This window comes from Myxocyprinus asiaticus, chromosome 42, assembly GCF_019703515.2.
Source record: "Myxocyprinus asiaticus isolate MX2 ecotype Aquarium Trade chromosome 42, UBuf_Myxa_2, whole genome shotgun sequence".
Taxonomy (NCBI): Eukaryota; Metazoa; Chordata; class Actinopteri; order Cypriniformes; family Catostomidae; genus Myxocyprinus; species Myxocyprinus asiaticus.
The window spans coordinates 2808275-2828850 of NC_059385.1; the positions used below are offsets into that span (position 1 = coordinate 2808275).

The 20576-nt window shown below is 37.6% G+C and overlaps 2 protein-coding genes across 4 annotated transcripts; one reads left to right on the forward strand and one right to left on the reverse strand.

Annotated features, from left to right (window-relative positions):
• The first annotated feature begins 127 nt into the window (after positions 1-127).
• LOC127432309 (creatine kinase S-type, mitochondrial-like) lies at positions 128-7928 on the forward strand. 2 transcript variants are annotated; one of them, XM_051683208.1, is made up of 10 exons: positions 128-230; positions 1596-1786; positions 2911-3109; positions 3898-3993; positions 4094-4315; positions 4646-4731; positions 5340-5463; positions 5586-5720; positions 5884-6009; positions 6095-7928. In XM_051683208.1, the coding sequence occupies exons 2-10, from the start codon at positions 1638-1640 to the stop codon at positions 6209-6211; spliced, it is 1254 nt and encodes a 417-aa protein (XP_051539168.1). In that variant the 5' UTR covers positions 128-230; positions 1596-1637; the 3' UTR covers positions 6212-7928. The 2 variants fall into 2 exon arrangements, with proteins under 2 accessions (XP_051539168.1, XP_051539167.1); XM_051683207.1 differs by lacking the exon at positions 4646-4731 and adding an exon at positions 4932-5017 and having other exon boundaries at positions 6095-7925.
• A 2229-nt stretch (positions 7929-10157) lies between these two features.
• LOC127432310 (ubiquitin-conjugating enzyme E2 L3-like) lies at positions 10158-17029 on the reverse strand. Of its 2 annotated transcripts, XM_051683210.1 has the most exons (5): positions 16918-16932; positions 15543-15638; positions 14051-14193; positions 11143-11329; positions 10158-10882 (listed from the first exon to the last, which is right to left on the reverse strand). In XM_051683210.1, exons 3-5 carry the CDS (start codon positions 14081-14083, stop codon positions 10728-10730), a joined length of 375 nt encoding a protein of 124 aa, XP_051539170.1. In that variant the 5' UTR covers positions 14084-14193; positions 15543-15638; positions 16918-16932; the 3' UTR covers positions 10158-10727. The 2 variants fall into 2 exon arrangements, with proteins under 2 accessions (XP_051539170.1, XP_051539169.1); XM_051683209.1 differs by lacking the exon at positions 14051-14193 and having other exon boundaries at positions 16918-17029.
• Positions 17030-20576: the final 3547 nt, after the last annotated feature.

Sequence of the window (20576 nt, forward strand, 5' to 3'; positions counted from 1 at the left end):
TTTTAAAGAGCTGACTGTACTTAAGACCAGTGCGTGCAGTGCAGAATGCTGGACTGTGGTAGCAGGTCGCAAGGGCAAGCTGGACGACAGACATGGGTTATGACCTGCCACTTGCACGGAAGAGGATTGGCTATCAGGCTGGCTTCTAATCCCATATCCAGGGAGGCGCCAGCTTTGCTCAGACTGTGTGCCTACTGACACAGCCTACTGTAACTGCGGACACTCTACAGGTAAAACTCTCTTCTCTTATCCTTCATGTTCAAACAAAATCCGTGATCTGAGCTTGAATGTAGATGTTTATTCTGAGGACACAAATCTAAGTAAATAGAAAAGGAATTCCAGTGGATGGTAAAAAAATTTTTTTTATCTGCAACATTGGAAACACTGATCTAAAGAAGCGGTAAGCCAAGGGACCTTTGGTTGACCAAAAAAATTTATTACATATATTTATCTGTTAATATATACTTATTTAGTAAGAAAATTCACTGAAGTGTAAAGTTAGTACCACTTTGGATGATTATTCTCTCTTGGATGAGATTCTTTTAAACTTTTTTGAATAACTGTAAAATTGATTGCAGATAACAAGCAAGGGCTACTATTTTAACACAAATTATTTGTTGGAATTTCTGAGGTGTCTTTAAGGACATTATAGTTGTAGCATCTTATTTGACAGCATTCTCTAAACATTATGGACAAATCCTCGAGTTAAAAGCCTAATAATCCTCCACAACTCCTCCAAGAGTTAGACCTTAAATTGGGGTAAAGTGCTGACAAGCCACCTGCTCAAAAGTATCACAGTTTGTTCATATTTTTTTATGTTTTATGTAGATCTGGGTTCAGGCTGCCAGATTGTAGCCATGTGCACTTGTGACCGGTTCAGAATGTTGAGCACGAGGCCTTAGGGTAGACTGGTGCCAGCTGGCGCTTAGTTCCAAACACTTTATATAGTCTATGAGTCTATTAATAACACTTTCACTTTCATAGAAAACTGTTCAGAGCCACAGTTAGACCAGCGTAAGGTTTGCCATCATCAAGGATGTAACAAAATGTTCAAGAATGTAAACATTTAAGAATCTACCATTGTTCAACCAATTCTTCATTTTGGGACATGTCCTCCTCAATTATATTCTTGAGAACTGAGGGATTATAAACCACAACCCAGCATTTGAAAGTGGAGTTTCTTCGTTGAGTTGACAAAAGAGTTGACACATGAGTTGTCTACATGTACTTTAGAAAATTCTAAGAAATATGTTGAAGGTTTATACAAAAATATCCTTTAGAATCCTGTACTGGTGAAGTCTTGAAGATGGGAACTGTATCCAAAGGTCATGTACATCTTTAACTCGATAGACTCAAGAGGGTTCATGCACAGAGATTCCTCAATTTTAATGTCAGGGAACTGAGAAGGACACAGGTGATATAGTTAACAAATTAATGTCTTAATAAGGTGACCAGAAGCAAGTAAGCTGCCATCTTAGATCAGGTGCCACTTGTCAGCTTAGGGGACCATCTGTCAATTTTATCATGAAAGTTGTTAGATACCTGAAGTGATACTCAAATAAGTCTGTGAAAACCCTCCCACCTTCTTCTACCAGTGCTGACCCCAACTGGATTTTGTAACCAGAAACGGTGTGAAGATGGCAAGCACATTCACCAAGATGTTGTCAGGCCGTACCACTGGCTTACTCATTGCAAGTCTAGGAGCTGGCGCCATGGCGACCGGTTATTTGATGAGTGAGAGTGCCACTATCTCTGCAGAGCAGAGGAGGAAACTCTACCCTCCCAGGTACCCACCAGAATGATAAAATTAATTACATCCTATAGATGGTCCATGCAATATTGTATCTACTCATTGTTTAATAAATGTCTAGAGACTCTCACTTGCTTTACCATTTCAAATGATGTAACTTAGTAATAATGTACAGATAAAATATGAAGGGCTAATAATTAGTTTTGCATTCATCAAATGTACCAAGAAGGGTGCAATACCATTTCTATTCCATCAGGGTTAACTTACACCTGTTTTATGATGGAAAAATATATAATCTGGCATAGAGTTCATGTGATTTGATGAAGTGTCACACAGTAACTGAGTGAAAGGTAAAGGGGAGGGAACATGAAACTTAAGTAGCTTATGTCCTGTCCTGCACAGCTCCACTTTTACACTACCTCATACTGATAGATGCCAAAGATCAGATCAGCAGTCCAAGATTTAAGCTCCTTGACGGAGCCGACTGCGAAGAGCTAGCATTTCCCTTTTTTTGTGGTTGCATTCTCCTAAATACACACCAAAGCCCCCAATTTATATATCTAATTACATCTCTCAGAGTCTTAACTACAGTTGGTCTTTGAAGGGGTGTTCACTCTGACAGCGATTAAATTAGTTGAAGTCACCAAGTTGCTGTGCTGTTGGTTGCTAGTTGGTGTTCCTAATGTACTGCAGAATATGTAGATGAAGACCTCTGCTAAACTTTGTCACTTCGCCAAAACTCTGTCTATCCTGTCACCTCAAATTGCCAACTCATTAAAAAATGAATGATTCTGGTCACTTTTTTTGTGTGTGAACACCCCTTAAGGTTGATCCAACACCAAAATCCTAATCCAAAATCTAAACCTTAACCACACTCTTTCTGATCAGCTAGTCTCTGTTCAAAGTCAATGACGTCTCCGCCCAAAATTGTAGTGGATGAGCTGTAATGTCTGATTGCAGTAGGCACAAATTACTTTCTGTAGAGCTCCCTGTTGCACCAAGGTTGGATCAGCCTACAGATGAATGTGCTCCTCATTCCAACAAGCAGGTCATGGAGGACAATTTGGACATGATTCTCCTCTTGTCCACCAACTCCAAAGGGTCTAACCTATGGTAATAACAGAACCTGACTGGGGATGTCATACTGTGTTTCCCAACAGTGCTGACTTCCCTGACCTTCGCAAGCACAACAACTGTATGGCCAGTGCACTGACACCTGCCATCTATGCCAAGTTGAGGGACAAGATCACCCCAAACAACTGGACTCTTGACCAGTGCATCCAAACTGGTGTGGACAACCCCGGTCATCCCTTCATCAAAACAGTGGGGATGGTTGCTGGTGATGAGGAGAGCTATGAGGTACAGCAATACGATCAAACTATGTAAATTTATTTTTCATTTGACAAAATTAAATGTTCAGCTTTCTCTTCTTCAAGATAGTTGTTTCTGTCCCCATCTGAAAAGTTCACCACAGCTGTTTATCAACATACATTTAGCACATTTCCACCATTAGGCAGAACAAGTCTGAAGATGGTGAGGCACGGTTCCGGTACCATTTCCACTTGAACACAGTTTGATTACAAACTGATTGCCACCTGGAATTAGTTACCATGCTCAGAACAGAGAACCATGATGGTGGAACGCCTGTAGTGACGTGGTGACTCATGATTGGTCACTTGCCCAGTCACTCCATTCTAATCCTTCTTTCGCATTACCACAGAAGAAAAAGAAACTATAACCATGCCAGCAAACCCGGATCGGTATGCAACGGCACGGTTCCCCAACAAGAACCGTTCAGTATGATGGTGGAAAAGTGCCTATTGTGTTTTGGATGTTGGTGCCCATCATGTAATGCTGGTGATACCACTGGGCTTCTTAACTAGCTTTGCAAGCAAAAGTCCCTTGGTCAACCAGTTTCACAGGTGAACAGCATGACTACGTTGGTCCACAAAGCTACACCAGCACCTTATCAGCATTAACAAACATTAACCAGCTTGGACCAGTATGGAAATTCATGTTGGTCTAAGGTGGTCTTTTTCGTAGGGTCTGGAGTTGCCTCAGCCTTATTCAAGAAAATATCAAAAGAAAATATCAGAATATAAATTATCATTAGGTGACGCCCTTTATTTTCTTATATGACATTGCAGGTGTTTGCTGAAATTTTTGATCCAGTAATCAAGAACAGACACAATGGCTATGACCCAAAAACCATGAAGCATCCCACTGACCTTGATGCCTCCAAGGTAAATGTCTGTTTGTTTCTCGATCTTACCTTTTAGAGTAAGAGTTTCTAAAAGTTCTATTTGATTACATGTAACATTTCCTGCTTGATCTTTATCACAGATCACATCAGGCATGTTTGACGAGCGCTACGTTCTGTCCTCCCGCGTGCGCACTGGCCGCAGCATCCGTGGCCTCAGCCTGCCACCTGCCTGCAGCCGCTCCGAGCGTCGTGAGGTGGAGAGGGTGGTTATCCAAGCCTTGGCTGGACTGAAGGGAGATCTGACTGGATGTTACTACAGCCTCACTGAAATGACTGAAGATGAGCAGCAGAGACTTATCAATGTGAGTTGCTTCTAGTTCTTTCATATCAGGATCTTTATTTTCTAGACCTGGGGTGTCAAACTTTGCTTCTGGAGGGCCACCGTCCTGCTGAGTTTAGCTCCCACCCTAATCAAACACATCTGAACCAGCTAATCAAGGTCTTCAGGATTACATAAAAATGCAGCCAACTTTGTTGGAGCAAGGTTTGAAACTAAACTCTGCAGGATAGTGGCCCTCCATTAGCAGAGTCTGACACCCCTGTTTAAGACCATTACAGGGCTCTGGGTTAAAGATTTGTCAAATAATGACATGAGGATGCTTAACTCTCCATTTCATGCTGGCATGGCTTAGGAGCATTTTCTCTTTGACAAGCCTGTGTCTCCCCTGCTCACTGCAGCTGGGATGGCCAGGGACTGGCCTGATGCTCGTGGGATCTGGTAAGGCTAGAGCGAAAGTGAACAAACTACGACTCTTATACACCCACCAGTCCTCAATCTTTAGTTCCAGACTCATCCTCATATTTTTGTAGTGTTTTATAAATTGCGTTTGAAATGTTCCAACCTTCTAGTCTTCCCCTTCTTCTGCGATCCTCCACCATTCTTCCACCTATTCCTGTCTTCCTTTCTTTCTCTCTTAGGACCACTTCCTGTTTGACAAACCTGTGTCCCCCTTGTTGACTTGTGCATTTATGGCCCGTGACTGGCCAGATGCAAGAGGCATCTGGTATGGTTCTAGGAATTTCTTAGCATGACTTGATCAACATTTGTGTAGCTTGTGTAGACATAACAAGAACATTTTAAAAAATTGTGCTCATGTTCTCACATAAAGAACTGGCTAAATGCAACGTTAGCCTGAATGCATGACATATGATACTAAAACAAGATACTAAAATGTTGACTTCATAATGAGAAAAGGACTTGCTGGCATTGGTGACAATGCAATAGTGATTCAGTGTATCATCCAGGCTTATGGTTCCTACATAACATGGAAATGGGTTTTTAACAAGAAATCCTCTTTATCTCTTAAACATGCAATCATTTTCAAGGCACAACAACGAGAAGACCTTCTTAATATGGGTCAATGAAGAAGACCACACCCGTGTCATCTCCATGGAGAAGGGTGGCAATATGAAGAGAGTGTTTGAGAGGTTCTGCCGAGGACTCAAACAGGTAACAACACTGCTGAGTGGTCATAAAAATGTATACAGTCACTTGATTGTCTTATTTATAAAGGATAAGTTGTCCTGTAAAGTTGATTTCTTCCACCTGTTGGCTATCTCTCTGTTGGACAGGTGGAACAACTTATTCAGGAGAGAGGCTGGGAGTTCATGTGGAATGAACGTCTTGGCTACATCCTGACCTGCCCATCCAACTTGGGTACCGGTCTCAGGGCTGGAGTACACGTCCGCTTGCCAAAGCTCAGCAAGGTAACCGCAATTAGCCCTCTCTTTTCATTGAAAGCTTTGAGAAAGAAATGTAACTTTGGTAAAATAATGAAGTAACAGACAGCAATGCCATCAATGATCCTGTGGTATTTAAAGTGTGTAAGGGATGTTGAAATGGATGTTTAATCCAAATAATTGCCTGTAGGACCCACGATTTGGCAAGATCCTGGATAACTTGCGGTTGCAGAAGCGTGGCACTGGCGGAGTAGACACGGCAGCTGTGGGCGACATCTTTGACATCTCAAACCTTGACCGCCTAGGCAAATCTGAGGTAGGTCATTCAAAGATCTTCTGTTTCAGAATCTTCTCTGCATGCAATTTTCAGACTCTGGTGTGAACCTGCTTTTCTTTACTAGGTGGAACTGGTGCAGTTGGTAATTGATGGTGTCAACTACCTTATCGAGTGTGAGAAGAGATTGGAGAAGGGCCAGGATATTAAGATCCCTGCACCTATCCAACAGTTCAGGAAGTGAGCAATGCACCTCTGATAAAGGCCGGACCCAGTACAGCAGAGATAAACATGGGCACTCCTTCCACCAATCCCAAAAACAGAAGGTTTATACATACACAATGCTCAATAAAATGAACCCTAAAACTACAAATGTTTATTAATTTGTCTCCAACCACTAAGACAAATGTTTGACTGCTCAAAATCCAAAATTATCGAAGTAGACATGCATGCAATTTTGTTCAAGTACTCACCTTATTTTGCTGTCAGAAGCATTCTACTCCTTGAAGGTATTTACCAGCAGGGTACCACTAACAATGGTGACACAGCTACAGACCATCTCAGACAGTAATGGGTTTATTGTAACAACAGTGAGCCAAGCTTCTAGTGGCAGGACAAATGGTCCGTGTGCTTAAATAACTGGTCAATCAAACCAAGACTGTCTTGTTTCAAATTTCTTACTTGCTAAGTTCTTATAGGAATTTTCTGATTGAAATACATCTTAAAGTCTATTTACAGCTTTTGTGGAATGCCACAGAAAATAATTTTGAAAAAACAAACAAAAAAAAAACAACGTCAACAGTAATGTGTAAACAATGGAAGTCTAAGTCAGACTTGGGTAAGAGTCTAATCATTTTCTGTGGTAATCGACTGCATGCCGCAGCTCCTGTCCATAGAGCTTAAGTTTTATTTTACCAGAACATTCCTTAAAGGATAGTTCATCCAAAAATGGAAATTCTCTCATGATTTACTCACTCTGTATTGTTCCAACCCTGTGAGACTTTCTTCCGTGGAACACAAAAGGAGATCTTAGGCAAGATGTTAGTCTTAATTATCCTTCAATTCCACTGCATTTTGTTTTTTTTGTTTTTTTTTGCTGAGGCTGTTAGTCCCTAACACTCTATGTGGGTATGACAAAATTTTCATTTAACCTTTAGGAGTTTGAACTGCACTGTTTGTTTCACAATCATCTGAGTCAATTAATATTACAATCTTGTTAAATAAAAATGCTAAACTTTGTAAACACTGTATTCTTAAAAGCACTTTTGTTTACCAAGCAGAAACATTTAGTTGCTTTTCGGCTGTTCCATTAGTCCAGATCTAGTGTTGAAATGTCTATTTTGACAGAGCCCCCTTTTCCATGATGGTTTAAACTGTAATTAAATTACCTTAATGCCAGACACTGGACTCCTATCATTAGACAGTCTAATCTAGAAGGGCCAATTGCTCCATTTAGAGCTGCTTAGTGCCGTATCTCATGCTAAACTTAGTTCTATACTTAAGAGGGAAATGGATTAGGGGTGGGGCTACAGGAACCAGAAGTGTAAAAGACTGTGGAATCGGTGGATCCCAGCAGCATTGTAAAGTGTGGGCTACTTTGTCATTTTGTTGGATGCATAAGACACTGAAATAGAATACAGATGGGCATTTCTAGTAGGGATGGGCACAAGTACTTGGGTACTCGGACATGGCAGCAATGATCGATCATGAAAACAATGATCAATGGTGATCATGCATGATGTGACTTTTCACTTAATTCGAAATTCAGTGACAATTTCCTGACAACTAAACACAAACATGTCAAAGAGGGAGCTTATTTTTCATTTTGAGATTGATTATGTTGTGGTTTTGAGGGGTACATTGATTGTCAGAGACGTCTCATAACAACCAAACTGATATATGATGCTGCAATGCCATCAATACGATAATCAATAGTGTAATTAACCATGTTTTGAACACCTGTCTCTGCAAAACATTTGCTAAACACATTTTATTATCCTTTAATGTACGAACTTTGACTCGTTAATGGATATTATTTAATAAAAGTGAATGTTTGTCACTGACTGTAAACCTCTCTGCCCTGGGTGCCGACATGTTTGTGTGACACACACCTGCATCTCGATGAAATGGGAGTTGTAGATTCCCGTATGAGTTTCCAAGTTAGAAGTCTGACATAATGTATCATTCCGTTGCACTTTCCCAAATTGAAAGGTGGAAATTCCAGCTTTCCAAATTGAATGGAACACTTCATGAATCATCACAGCAACAACAATACGGAGCATCGCGGCTTTCCCCACAGGAGCGAACACTTGGGGAGGCACACACACACCAGGCATGTGGCAGTGGACTCAATGCGCTGAAGCAGCGCATATACAGCAGGCGAGTGTTTCAATGGAACAGAATGCAGCATCTTCAAAACTGAACTTCAAATTAACAAGCATATTAAAAACGCGATGGTTATGGCGTCTCCTGTTATTTGAAAATAGACGGTTCAGACAGTCACTAAAAAAAACTGGTGCGCGCTTACTAAGATTACTACGGTAACCTGAAGGAAGAACAGACAGACGCACGTTGAGCACATTCTTTCACTGAGATGGGCAGCAAATCTTCACATAATGACAATATGATGCATTATATTTTGATTATGCAATCTTTTGTACATTTTGTAACAGATTATTTTATAACAGCCTATAATAATGAATAGACGATACACTGGAACAACAAGAAGCAACGAAGCAGCCAAAGATGTTTGTCAGACATGTTATTATATATAGTTATGTATATGTCATTGCCCCTTGAGTACTCAACGAGTACTCAAGTAGACAAAATGGCCAAAAGGCACATCCCTAATTTGTAGAGGTTGTACGTTCACCCAAAACTCATTTGGACAGATACCATGATAATACCATAATATTCTTTAAAATACTTTAGATTATCATGTAAACGTCATGGTACATAATTATGGTAATCGTTGAGTATCATGGTATCAAAGAATGAAATTGCCATCTGACACCATCACTCTACTTTTGTAAGAGAATATTGAACAAAATGGCAACACTGATAAATATTGGCAAAGGCAACAGCAAACTGTTAACTGTGTAATACATCCATTTGGCCTTTTAAACACTCCTTTTGTCCAGACAGATCTAGTTCATTTGAACTAGAATACTGTAACTTTTATAAAGTGTGTGAAGCTAGCAGTGGTAACGAAAATAAGACATGCAACCATAATGTCCATCAGAACAAGACAGCTGATGTTACTACAGTAAAATCATAATAATTTAATATGGGATCTCCTTAAAAAGAAGTGTAAGAGGCTTTTGGAATTGTTTTATATTTTTTTCTTATGACGACAGATTGCTTACCACGTTAACACTGTTTTATTGTAGTAAGTAACTAGGTCACTTTTAAGGAAACTATGGTCATCGTGTAAACTTTCTATAAGGTTAATAAACCTTATAGTTAGTCCATGAATTCTTACATTTACCTTGAAAATCCTCAGAACGATATTTTATCCAGATGTCGTCGGCCTCACAGATTTGGCGGTACATTTGAGGGAGTGTCTTCCAAAATCAAATGCGTAACACGCCCCCTAACGCCCGGATGCTGAAATGCTGCATCTTTATATACGCAGGCTGTTTGATTTTGGATAGTTATGAGAGTGCACAGGGTAATTTTAGAGTTGAACAAGAACACCACTGTATTACTTTAAATAATAACTGTCTCAACACCTAAACCTAAAATTAAAATTAAAACAAATCCAGTATTTTGGCTCCCTATAACCCTTACAAAAAGTTCTGTGGTTGTACCATGGTACAGTGATGTTATAAAGACATGGTACTGAATGATTACTCAAATACCATGGCATTTACTGTAAATGGTAGGCCTACTTCAAGGATGTGTCAAGACTATTTTACGAAGCCATTTTCAGGTGTGACCTGGTACTACCCCACAGATAGTTCTAAAGGTAAACTGTTCTTTTGTTGCCTTGAGCTTTGAATTATACATGCACTGTGTTTATAATTGGTTTCATGTCAGAATTTTTAAAAAGACAATCTTACCCATGCTTTTTACTAACAAAAAACTCACAGCACAATCTTTCTCAGGTTTGTTGCTTTCCAGAAAAGTACAAAAGTATCACCATTTGTGAATAATTTAAAAACAAACGTATATAAATTAACACAAACTCATTTTTGCTTTCCCTTTTATGACATCATAAACATTATATCGGTGACAGTGACTAAGCAGTGATTTAATGAGTAACAAACTGAGATTATTAAGAACAGAAAACAGTGCAACCTAAGCAAAGACCATAAAAAACAGATGAAATATAAAAGAAACATTTGCCACACACCTTTAGAACCTTGATGTATTGTGTTTCTATACAGTGAACTATTGGATTTTGCTTTATGTCATAAATGTGAAAGTGAAACGACTTAACATTACACTCTGTAGTATCGCACAGCAGACTGCATGACCTGAACACATCTCTGTGCAATTTTAGAAGAAATTAAAAGAAACAACCTTCCAACCCCTTAGCCTCGCCCCCATATCGCTCCACTTTTTTTTTAAGTTCTCATTTACACACATTACACCAGCCAATCAACACCCAGAAGTCTTTCTGCGGAAGGGACAATGAGCTCCACAGGCTCATTGCGGGATGACGGAGAGGGCGCGCTGGCTGGCGGGGACTCAGATTGGGGGAGACGGTTTTAGAGTAGTGGGCAAAGGAGATACACGGGAGACATGCCCATGTGATATCAGTCCACTGGCAGCTTCTCGCCATGTTTCTTTGTAAACTCTTCTGCATTCTTAAAGAATCTTTTACGGTCTTTTGAATATTCCTCTGCTAGGTCCGCCCTCAACGGATGTTCAGGTTGGGGGTCGTTGACGAGGGCGATGAGTGACTGGATTACTGTTTAGAGGTGGGGAAAAAAAAAAGAGTTACGAATAGTTCACCTAAAAATAAAAACTCTGTCATCATTTAGTCACTCTCGTGCTGTTGCATTTTTTCCATGCAATGAAAGTGAATGTTGACTGAGACTAAAGATTCTGCCAAACATTCTCCCAGTGTGTTCCACAGGTGAAAGAAAAGTCATATAGGTTTGGAACAGCATAAGGGTGAGTAAATGATGACAGAAGGTTTTCTTTAATATGTCAGAAGAAGTGCTGTACCTTGGTCAGTTTTGGTTGCAGGTTTCCAATTCTCAGCACTTATGACCGGCAGGCACACTTGACCCTTCTCATCAATGTTTGGGTGATAGATCTTTGTCTTAAATGTGATCTTCGGAGGTTTAAATGGGTATTCTGCAGGGAATGTTATCTCGATCCGGAATGCACCTTTATCGTATGGAGGGTTGTCCTGAAAATTAAAAAAATAGGGTATATAGTTCTAAGGGTTATTGACAAATAAGGTCATCCAAGGTGTAAAAAATAAGTAGGGTTGGGAAAATTAACACATTAATTTCTGTGATTAATATTTTTTGGTTTATCTGAACCCGTTTCAAAAGCGAAATCACCCGAAAGAGACCCAGCATGTGTGCGATAGAGACTGAAGGACATATCCATTCAGCAAGCTGCAGACAGGTATACTAGAACTGAACAAGAGCCAGAGAAATTAATAGTTTAGCATTAAATATGTTTTATATCTGTATGTGTAGTGTCTAATAATGCAATGGCAATGTACAGTGCCGTGAGTCCTGATTTCTTGTGTTTTTGTGTATATCTCTTATTAAATCATTTCAAAAATTCAAACAAAATCTAACATAAAACAAAGGCAATCTGAGTAAACACAAAATACAGTTTTTAAATGATAATATATTTTATTTAAGCAAAAACGTTATCCAATACCAACTGGGCCTGTGTGAAAAAGTATTTGCCCCCTTAATCTATGAAACTGCATTCATAATTGGGTTCAGCTGGACTAGACACACCCAGACCTGATTACTGCCAGCCCTGTTCAATCAAATCAACACCTTAATAGAACTTTTTCAGCAGCATGAAGTTGGTTTAAAGGTCTCATCCAGTAGCACACTATGCCAAGGTCGAAAGAAATACCAGAAATGATGAGGAAAAAGGTGATTGAAATACATCATTATCGGAAGGGTTACAAAGCCATTTCAAAGGCTCTGGGACTCCAGAGAACCACAGTGAGAGCCATTATCTCCAAATGGAGAAAACTTGGCACAGTAGTGAACCTTCCCAGAAGTGGCCGACCTTCCAAAATTCCTCCAAGTGCACAGCGACGACTCATCCAGGAAGTCTCAAAAAAGCCAAGGACAGCATCCAAGGAACTGCAGGCCTCTCTCGCATCAATAAAGGTCACTGTTCATGACTCCACTATCAGGAAGACACTGGGCAAAAATGCCATCCATGGAAGAGTGGCGAGGCAAAAACCACTGCTAACCCAGAAGAACATTAAGGCTCGTCTGAATTTTGCCAAAACACTCCTTGATGATCCTCAATGCTTTTGGGAGAATGTTCTGTGGACTGATGAGTCAAAAGTAGAACTGTTTGGAAGACAGGGGTCCCGTTACATCTGACGTAAATCAAACAATTCCACAAAAAGAACATCATACCTACGGTCAAGCATTGTGGTGGTAGTGTGATGGTGTGGGGATGCTTTGCTGCTTCAGGGCGACTTGCAATAATTGAGGGAAACATGAATTCTGCTCTCTACCAGAAAATCCTTAAGGGGAACGTCCGGTCATCAGTCCGTGAGTTGAAGCTCAAGCGCAACTGGATTATGCAGCAAGACAATGAACCAAAGCATAGGAGTAAGTCCACCTTTGAATGGCTCAAAAGAAGCAAAATTAAAGTTTTGGAGTGGCCTAGTTAAAGTCCTGACTTGAACCCGATTCAGATGCTGTGGCAGGACCTTAAACAGGCAGTTCATGCACGACAATTTTTCAATGTGGCTGAACTAAAACAGTTCTGCAAAGAAGAGTGGGCCAAAATTCCCCCACAGTGTTGTGAAAGACTGATCTCCAGTTATCAGAAGCATTTGCTTGAAGTTGTTGCTGCTAAAAGTGGCACAACCAGCTATTAAGTTTAAGGGGGCAGTTAGTTTTTCACATGAGTGCTATAGATGTTGGATAACTTTTTTGCTTCAATAAAAAGAAAAAAAAAAAAAAAAAAATATATATATATATATATATATATATATATTTGAAAAGTGTATTTTGTGTGTACTCAGTTTGCTTTTGTTTTATGTTATATCTCATTTGAAGATAGATATAAAACAATTTAGTATGAAAAATACACAAAAATAGAAGAAATCAGGACAGGGGCACATACTTTTTCACAACACTGTACACTGAAGTTTCTCTTGCCATTAAAGCTTGATTTTAATTGAATCTTCAATTGTTTTAAAACACAATTGTTTCTCTGTTTTGTTTTTTTTTTGTTTGTTATTTTTAAGAAATATTAATAAAAGATTATTCTGCACTACTCATGCATACATTTCTTTTTTCAAGAATTTCAGCTTTTAATGAGACCTTGACTTTTTTTTTCTCTCTGGATGGTTACACCACATGATATATTTGTACTTTAAACCCCAGAAAAAAAATATCAAAATGACTTTAAACTCAGAAATTAAAAATATGCTCATCATAGAAGAGGTGTATTCAAGTAATTGTTTTGTGTGATTTTCATTTTTTTTTATACAGAAATTTTTGAATTTATTAGACAAAAAAATTAGCGTCACATCACTGACCCCTAAATGGTTTTTGCCTCACAATAAAAATATATACAGTTGAAGTCAGAAGTTTACATACACTTAGGTTGAAGTCATTAAAACTCATTTTTTAACCACTCCACAGATTTAATATTAGCAAACTATAGTTTTGCCAAGTCATTTAGGACTTGTACTTTGTGCATGACACAAGTCATTTTTCCAACATTTGTTTACAGACAGATTGTTTCACTTTTAATTGACTATATCACAATTCTAGTGGGTCAGAAATTTACATACACTAAGTTAACTGTGCCTTTAAGCAGTTTGGCAAATTCTAGAAAATGATGTCAATTTTAGACAATTAGCTTCCGATTGGAGGTGTACCTGTGGATGTATTTTAAGGCCTACCTTCAAACTCAGTGCCTCTTTGCTTGACATCATGGGAAAATCAAAAGAAATCAGCCAAGACCTCAGAAAAAATATTGTGGACCTCCACAAGTCTGGTTCATCCTTTGGAGCAATTCCCAAATGTCTGAAGGTACCACGTTCATCTGTACAAACAATAGTATGCAAGTATAAACACCATGGGACCACGCAGCCATCATACCGCTCAGGAAGGAGATGCATTCTGTCTCCTAGAGATGAACGTAGTTTGGTGTGAAAAGTGCAAATCAATCCCAGAACAACAGCAAAGGACCTTGTGAAGATGCTGGAGGAAACAGGTAGGCAAGTATCTATATCCACAGTAAAACTATGTCGACATAATGTCGACATAAGTCCTAAGTCCTATATAGACATAACCTGAAAGGCTGCTCAGCAAGGAAGAAGCCACTGCTCCAAAACGGCCATAAAAAAGCCAGACTACAGTTTGCAAGTGCACATGGGGACAAAGATCTTACTTTTTGGAGAAATGTCCTCTGGTCTAATGAAACAAAAATGTTTTGGCCATAATGACCATCATTATGTTTGGAGGAAAAAGGGTGAGGCTTGCAAGCCGAAGAACACCATCCCAGCCGTGAAGCATGGGGGTGGCAGCATCATGTTGTGGGGGTGCTTTGCTACAGGAGGGACTGGTGCACTTCACAAAATAGATGGCATCATGAGGAAGGAAAATGATGTGGATATATTGAAGCAACATCTCAAGACATCAGCCAGGAAGTTAAAGCTCGTCACAAATGGGTCTTCCAAATGGGTCTTCCAAATGGACAATGACCCCAAGCATACCTCCAAAGTTGTGGCAAAATGGCTTAAGGACAACAAAGTCAAGGTATTGGAGTGGCCATCACAAAGCCCTGACCACAATCCGATAGAAAATTTGTGGGCAGAACTGAAAAAGCGTGTGCGAGCAAGGAGGCCTACAAACCTGACTCAGTTACACCAGTTCTGTCTGGAGGAATGGGACAAAATTCCAGCAACTTATTGTGAGAAGCTTGTGGAAGGATACCCAAAACGTTTGACCCAAGTTAAACAATTTAAAGGCAATGCTACCAAATACTAACAAAGTGTATGTAAACTTCTGACCCACTGGGAATGTGATGAAAGAAATAAAAGCTGAAATAAATCATTCTCTCTACTATTATTCTGACATTTCACATTCTTAAAATAAAGTAGTGATCCTAACTGACCTAAGACAGGGAATGTTTTCTATGATTAAATGTCAGGAATTGTGAAATACTGAGTTTAAATGTATTTGGCTAAGGTGTATGTAAACTTCTGACTTCAACTGTATATACATCCTGAAAGCTTTTCTGATTGGCTAAAAAATGGTTTGCCGCTCCCCAAGTTTTATTTCAGGGCATCTATTTTAGTGATATCTGTCGTTCTATTTGTGCTAAAATAAAATACAAATAACTTACAGAACCTTTAATCCTGCTTGCATTTAATGAGCATGCATACTTACAGGAACGATGAGGCCTTGCCAAGTCAGAATGTTCGCCTCATCCACCTGAATGTTGCGGAAATTCTTCATTCCAGACCTGCGAATTTCGTCAAGTTCCTGAAAACACAGAACATGATCGTCCTGTCAAGAAAACTGATACTTCTTGACCAATAAAAGAGCTGAAGCTGAGTGACTCCAGCCAAGTCTCCTAAGCAACCAAATTGGCCCTGTTGCTAGGGAGGGTAGAGTCACATGGGGTAACCTCCTCAAGGTCACAATTAGTGGTTCTCGCTCTCAATGGGGCACGTGGTGAGTTGTGTGTGGATGCCGCGGAGAATAGCGTGAAGCCTCCACACGCGCTATGTCTCCGCGGTAACGCGCTCAACAAGTCACATGATAAGATGTGCAGATTGACGGTCTCAGACGCGGAGGCAACTGAGATTCGTCCTCCGCCACCCGGATTGAGGCGAGTCACTACGCCACCATGAGGACTTAGAGCGCATTGGGAATTGGGCATTCCAAATTGGGGAGACATTTTTTTTTTTAATAAAAAATAAGAGTTGAAAAAACAAAGTCAGAACGAAACAAATACTTTCATTTTTACAATATTCATTAAAAGTGCACAATTCCAGTACACCAACACAAAATAGCACCACACGACTCTAGTTAAATTTTCATCGTATAAATTAAAGATAATTTACATCCAATATTTTAAAAGAGGAAATTCAGGCAAAAATCTGAGATTATTGTTGTGTTTTATGCGTTTAAAAGGTTGTCAAGACCAAGAGTATAAATTATAACATGTAATCACACAAAATGGAAAGAATTGATGTATTTGTCATAGTGTATCATAAATGTAAACATTAGAACACACATTTAATAAACTAAACTCTTTAAAACAAAGACAACAGACATACTTCCTGGTTGCGATTTCGTCACATGACTAATAACAATACCACAATTTAACTTAAACATTATGATCACACAGGCACCTCCATTTGGTATATTAAACTATTTATTAGTCATTAATCTATAACATGATTATTATATTAGCATCCTTTTAACTAGTTTCTGTCTCATCTATTAAACTTACATCATCAGTTAAGGTTAACACTCGTTTAAAAGTTTATTTTGAAAACAACATGGTGAATTAGACCCATTTAGAACATATTAGAAACATTTTTCTGCTTTATTTGAATGTTTATTTTAATTTCATGTGAATACTTGAACTACAGCTAAGCTAGTTAGCTTCTTCCTCATAATTCTATTCACATTTCACACGAGACAGATTTAAAGTTTCGGCTTTCCCACCGACAGTGACATTTATGTTTAAGAAGGTAATACGAGTAAAATCTTTACAAAATAATGATCAAATCTGATTTTTAGGGGTATTTACCTTATGCAGTCGCCTGCTCGCCGCCATCATGGACTTGTTGTTATATCTCACTGAATTCACTTCAAATCAAATCTGATCAATTATAAGAATATTTAACATAAAATATAAAGTCAAACCATTGAATGGTGGATACTATAAACGTCATGTTTAATAGTCTCATTTCAAACATCTCTTGAATTAGTGACTGCCTTGAAATAAATATGGGTAAATAAGGCACATTTATGGGTAAACAATTTCAAATATCTATAGTTATTAGTATTGGATGTATAAATAATTGAAATGTTGTTTTTGTTGCCGTTATTGTATACTTGTCATTTATTTACATTTTATTTACTATTGCAGTTTCCACTCAGATGTAATTGGAAATCTGGTATTTTTCAATTCCATGTTTGTTGTACAGTGGGCAAATAAATAAATAATAATAATTATTATTATTATTATTATTATTATTATTATTGATAAACATTTATGATCATATTTATTATATTATTAATGTAAATAATTATTTATATTTATTATTATTTGTATTATTGTTGTTAATTATAATAATAATAATTATTATTGTTGTTATTGTTGTTATTATTATTATTTTAAATGGTGAAAAAGGTACAGTCTCAATTGTGATTGGTGTATAGTGACCAGTGTTGGGTGTAATGCATTAATTACTGTAATTAAATTACTTTTCCATTGAAAAAGTAAAGTAAGGGATTACTCTTAATTGTTCAGTAATTTAATTACAGTTACTTCTGATGTAATGGCGTTAAATACTGTATAGACTATAGAACAATTCTATATAAAACAATAGTGAATTTAAAATCACAATTTTACGTCTAATGTTAAAATATATGTTTTCTAATTTAACGCTGCCCCATTCAATTCTTTGGACAGTTCATGAATAATAATAATAATAATTATTTGATTTTATATGATTTATTTGAAAGAATTAAAAGAACAGTTTCATGTCTATTCTTGTATTTTTCATCTGGTCAAGGTTGATCAGGGTTTTAGAAAGTAATTAGTAATATGCAATTACTTTTCAGACAGAGTAAGTAGTACAGTAATCTAATTACTGTAGAAGATGTAATTAGTAGTTAGCAATTAATTATTTTTTTAGAGTAACTTACCCAACACTGATAGTGACTGATAGCCTGTTTGAAAGTGATTTACAGCCAGAGATATTGATATTCACATACAGTATATGAATATACATTATACAGTATTGACAAGCATAACTAAGGGGTTGAATAGGTTGCTACAGAGATATCATCAAGACTGACACACACACAATAGCACTGGTTCCTGGTTTCCTAGAATTATTTTATATTACACATACATTTATGTGTCATTTTAAACCGCAAATGTAAACTGACAGTGTCTAAATTTATTTAAAAAAAATGAAAGAAAAAAAAACCTACATTTTACTGGCTAAACTGACAATTATTTAATTGAACAAAAAAAAAAAAAAAAGAAAGAAAGAAATAAAATAAAATATTCGACTCCAACACAAAAAAGTTAAGTAAACTTCCAACACAGGAAGTTAGTAAATCAGTCCACTGGGGGGCGGAAGAGAGCTTTGATTATTATACACATTCTCACTCAAACCCAAGGTTTTTCTGTTTCAGTCACCTTGATCTCAAGGCTGTTCTAGTTATTTTAGGCAACACATGTCTGTTGCAAAGTACACAAATGAAATGAATGAACTGAAATGTGTCTTGAATAAAAAGAATAATATGAAAGAGTATGGAAGAGGAATATATATATACATATACAGTGCTGTGCAAAAGTTTAAGGCACTTAAGATGTTTCACAAAAGCATTTGTCTTAAGATGGATATTTATATCTTCAGCTTTAGTGTGTCAATAGGAAATATAAATGTTAGATTCCCAAACATTACTTTTGCAAATAGAAAAGATTAGAATAGAAGAACAGGGAGCCCTGCAACAGATGTCATTGCCCCCACAGATCCCCCCACTGAACATCGAGTCAGTCTGAGATTACATAAAGAGACAGAAGTAATTGAGACAGCCGAAATAGATAGAAGAACAGGGAGCCCTGCAACAGATGTCATGGCCCCCACAGAGCCCCCCACTGAACATCGAGTCAGTCTGAGATTACATAAAGAGACAGAAGTAATTGAGACAGCCGAAATAGATAGAAGAACAGGGAGCCCTGCAACAGATGTCATGGCCCCCACAGAGCCCCCCACTGAACATCATGTCAGTCTGAGATTATATAAAGAGACAGAAGCAATTGAGACAGCCGAAATAGACAGAAGAACTGTGGTGAATTCTCCAAGAAGCTTGAACATCCTATCTGCCAACAACCAAGAAAAACTGTGTCCAGGTGTATCTAGGAGAATTGGGGCTGTTTTAAAGGCAAAGGTGGTCACACCGAATATTGATTTAGCTTTTTTATGTTTACTGGACTTTGTATGACATTAAGTGATAAATGAAAACTATTTATGTCATTATTTTTGAAGACATCCTCACTATGCAACATTTTTCCCAACTGCCTAAAACTTTTGAGCAGTACTGTATATAGAGAGAGAGAGAGGAACAAGATGGCTTATATAACATTATAAATGTAACTTCATCCTAACAAATAAATTATATGAATCAAACTTGTGTACAGTTTGTTTAACTGCTTAATTTCTATACATGACACATAATATTTTTTATAAACATACATGTACAGATACAATATTCCTATTAACCTCATATTTAAATATTCTATTAAATTTATTAATTGTTTTACACAATTTTAATTAATTTGTAAGCTTGTTCCATAATTCCACTCCTTTTATTTTTCAGATCAATCCGTCCTCTACTTGTCTTAAATATTCATATTCATTTAAAATTATAATGACTCTCTCTCTCATAACAAACATCTTTTTGTACATTTTTCGGTAATAAAAGCTTGTATGATTTTTACAAAATTTGAACAAATTTGAAATCCACCAAATCTTTAAATTTCAATATCTCTAGTTTTTATGAATAGATGATTTGATGGCTCTCTATAATTACTTCTCTTTTTGTTTTTTGTTTTTTTTTTGTTTTAAGTCCTTTCTTTACAAACCTGCTATTCTTGTTGGTCCATCAAACACACTGGGGACTTGAAAACTATCACAAATATTCAACATACATTAAGAGTAAGACAAAGTCTGGTGGAAAGAGATTAAAAAAAAAAAAAACTTTTAAGTTTAAGTTTTAACATACAGATTTTATTCTAAAGTCAAAGTTGAGTCATTATCGTTGACTAATTTCAGAAAAAATCCAACTATTGTAAATATGCACATACTGTACAAATGAATACAATGCATTAAAAAACAGTCTTGCCCAGAAGCAAGCAATTTTCTTACTTTAATCAATAAAAAGATTTGTCCTAAACCATTCTAAGTAGTGTTCTTGTAAAATAATTTCAAAATAAATCTGTTTTAGCCATGGATAGGTCTGAGAGGGGACTAGGGGTGGTATTGCCCCCTAGACTTTCCTTGAGCATTCTGAAATGATATTGTGAAAGTATAGTCCTGGCCCAGGGGTGGCATTTCCAAGGCCAATATAATGAATGAATGCATCTGCACTAAAAGCAATGTTTGATATCAGAATTAAATGCTTTTCCTGCAATAATGACCCATGCATTTGACATCTGAGACCTACGAC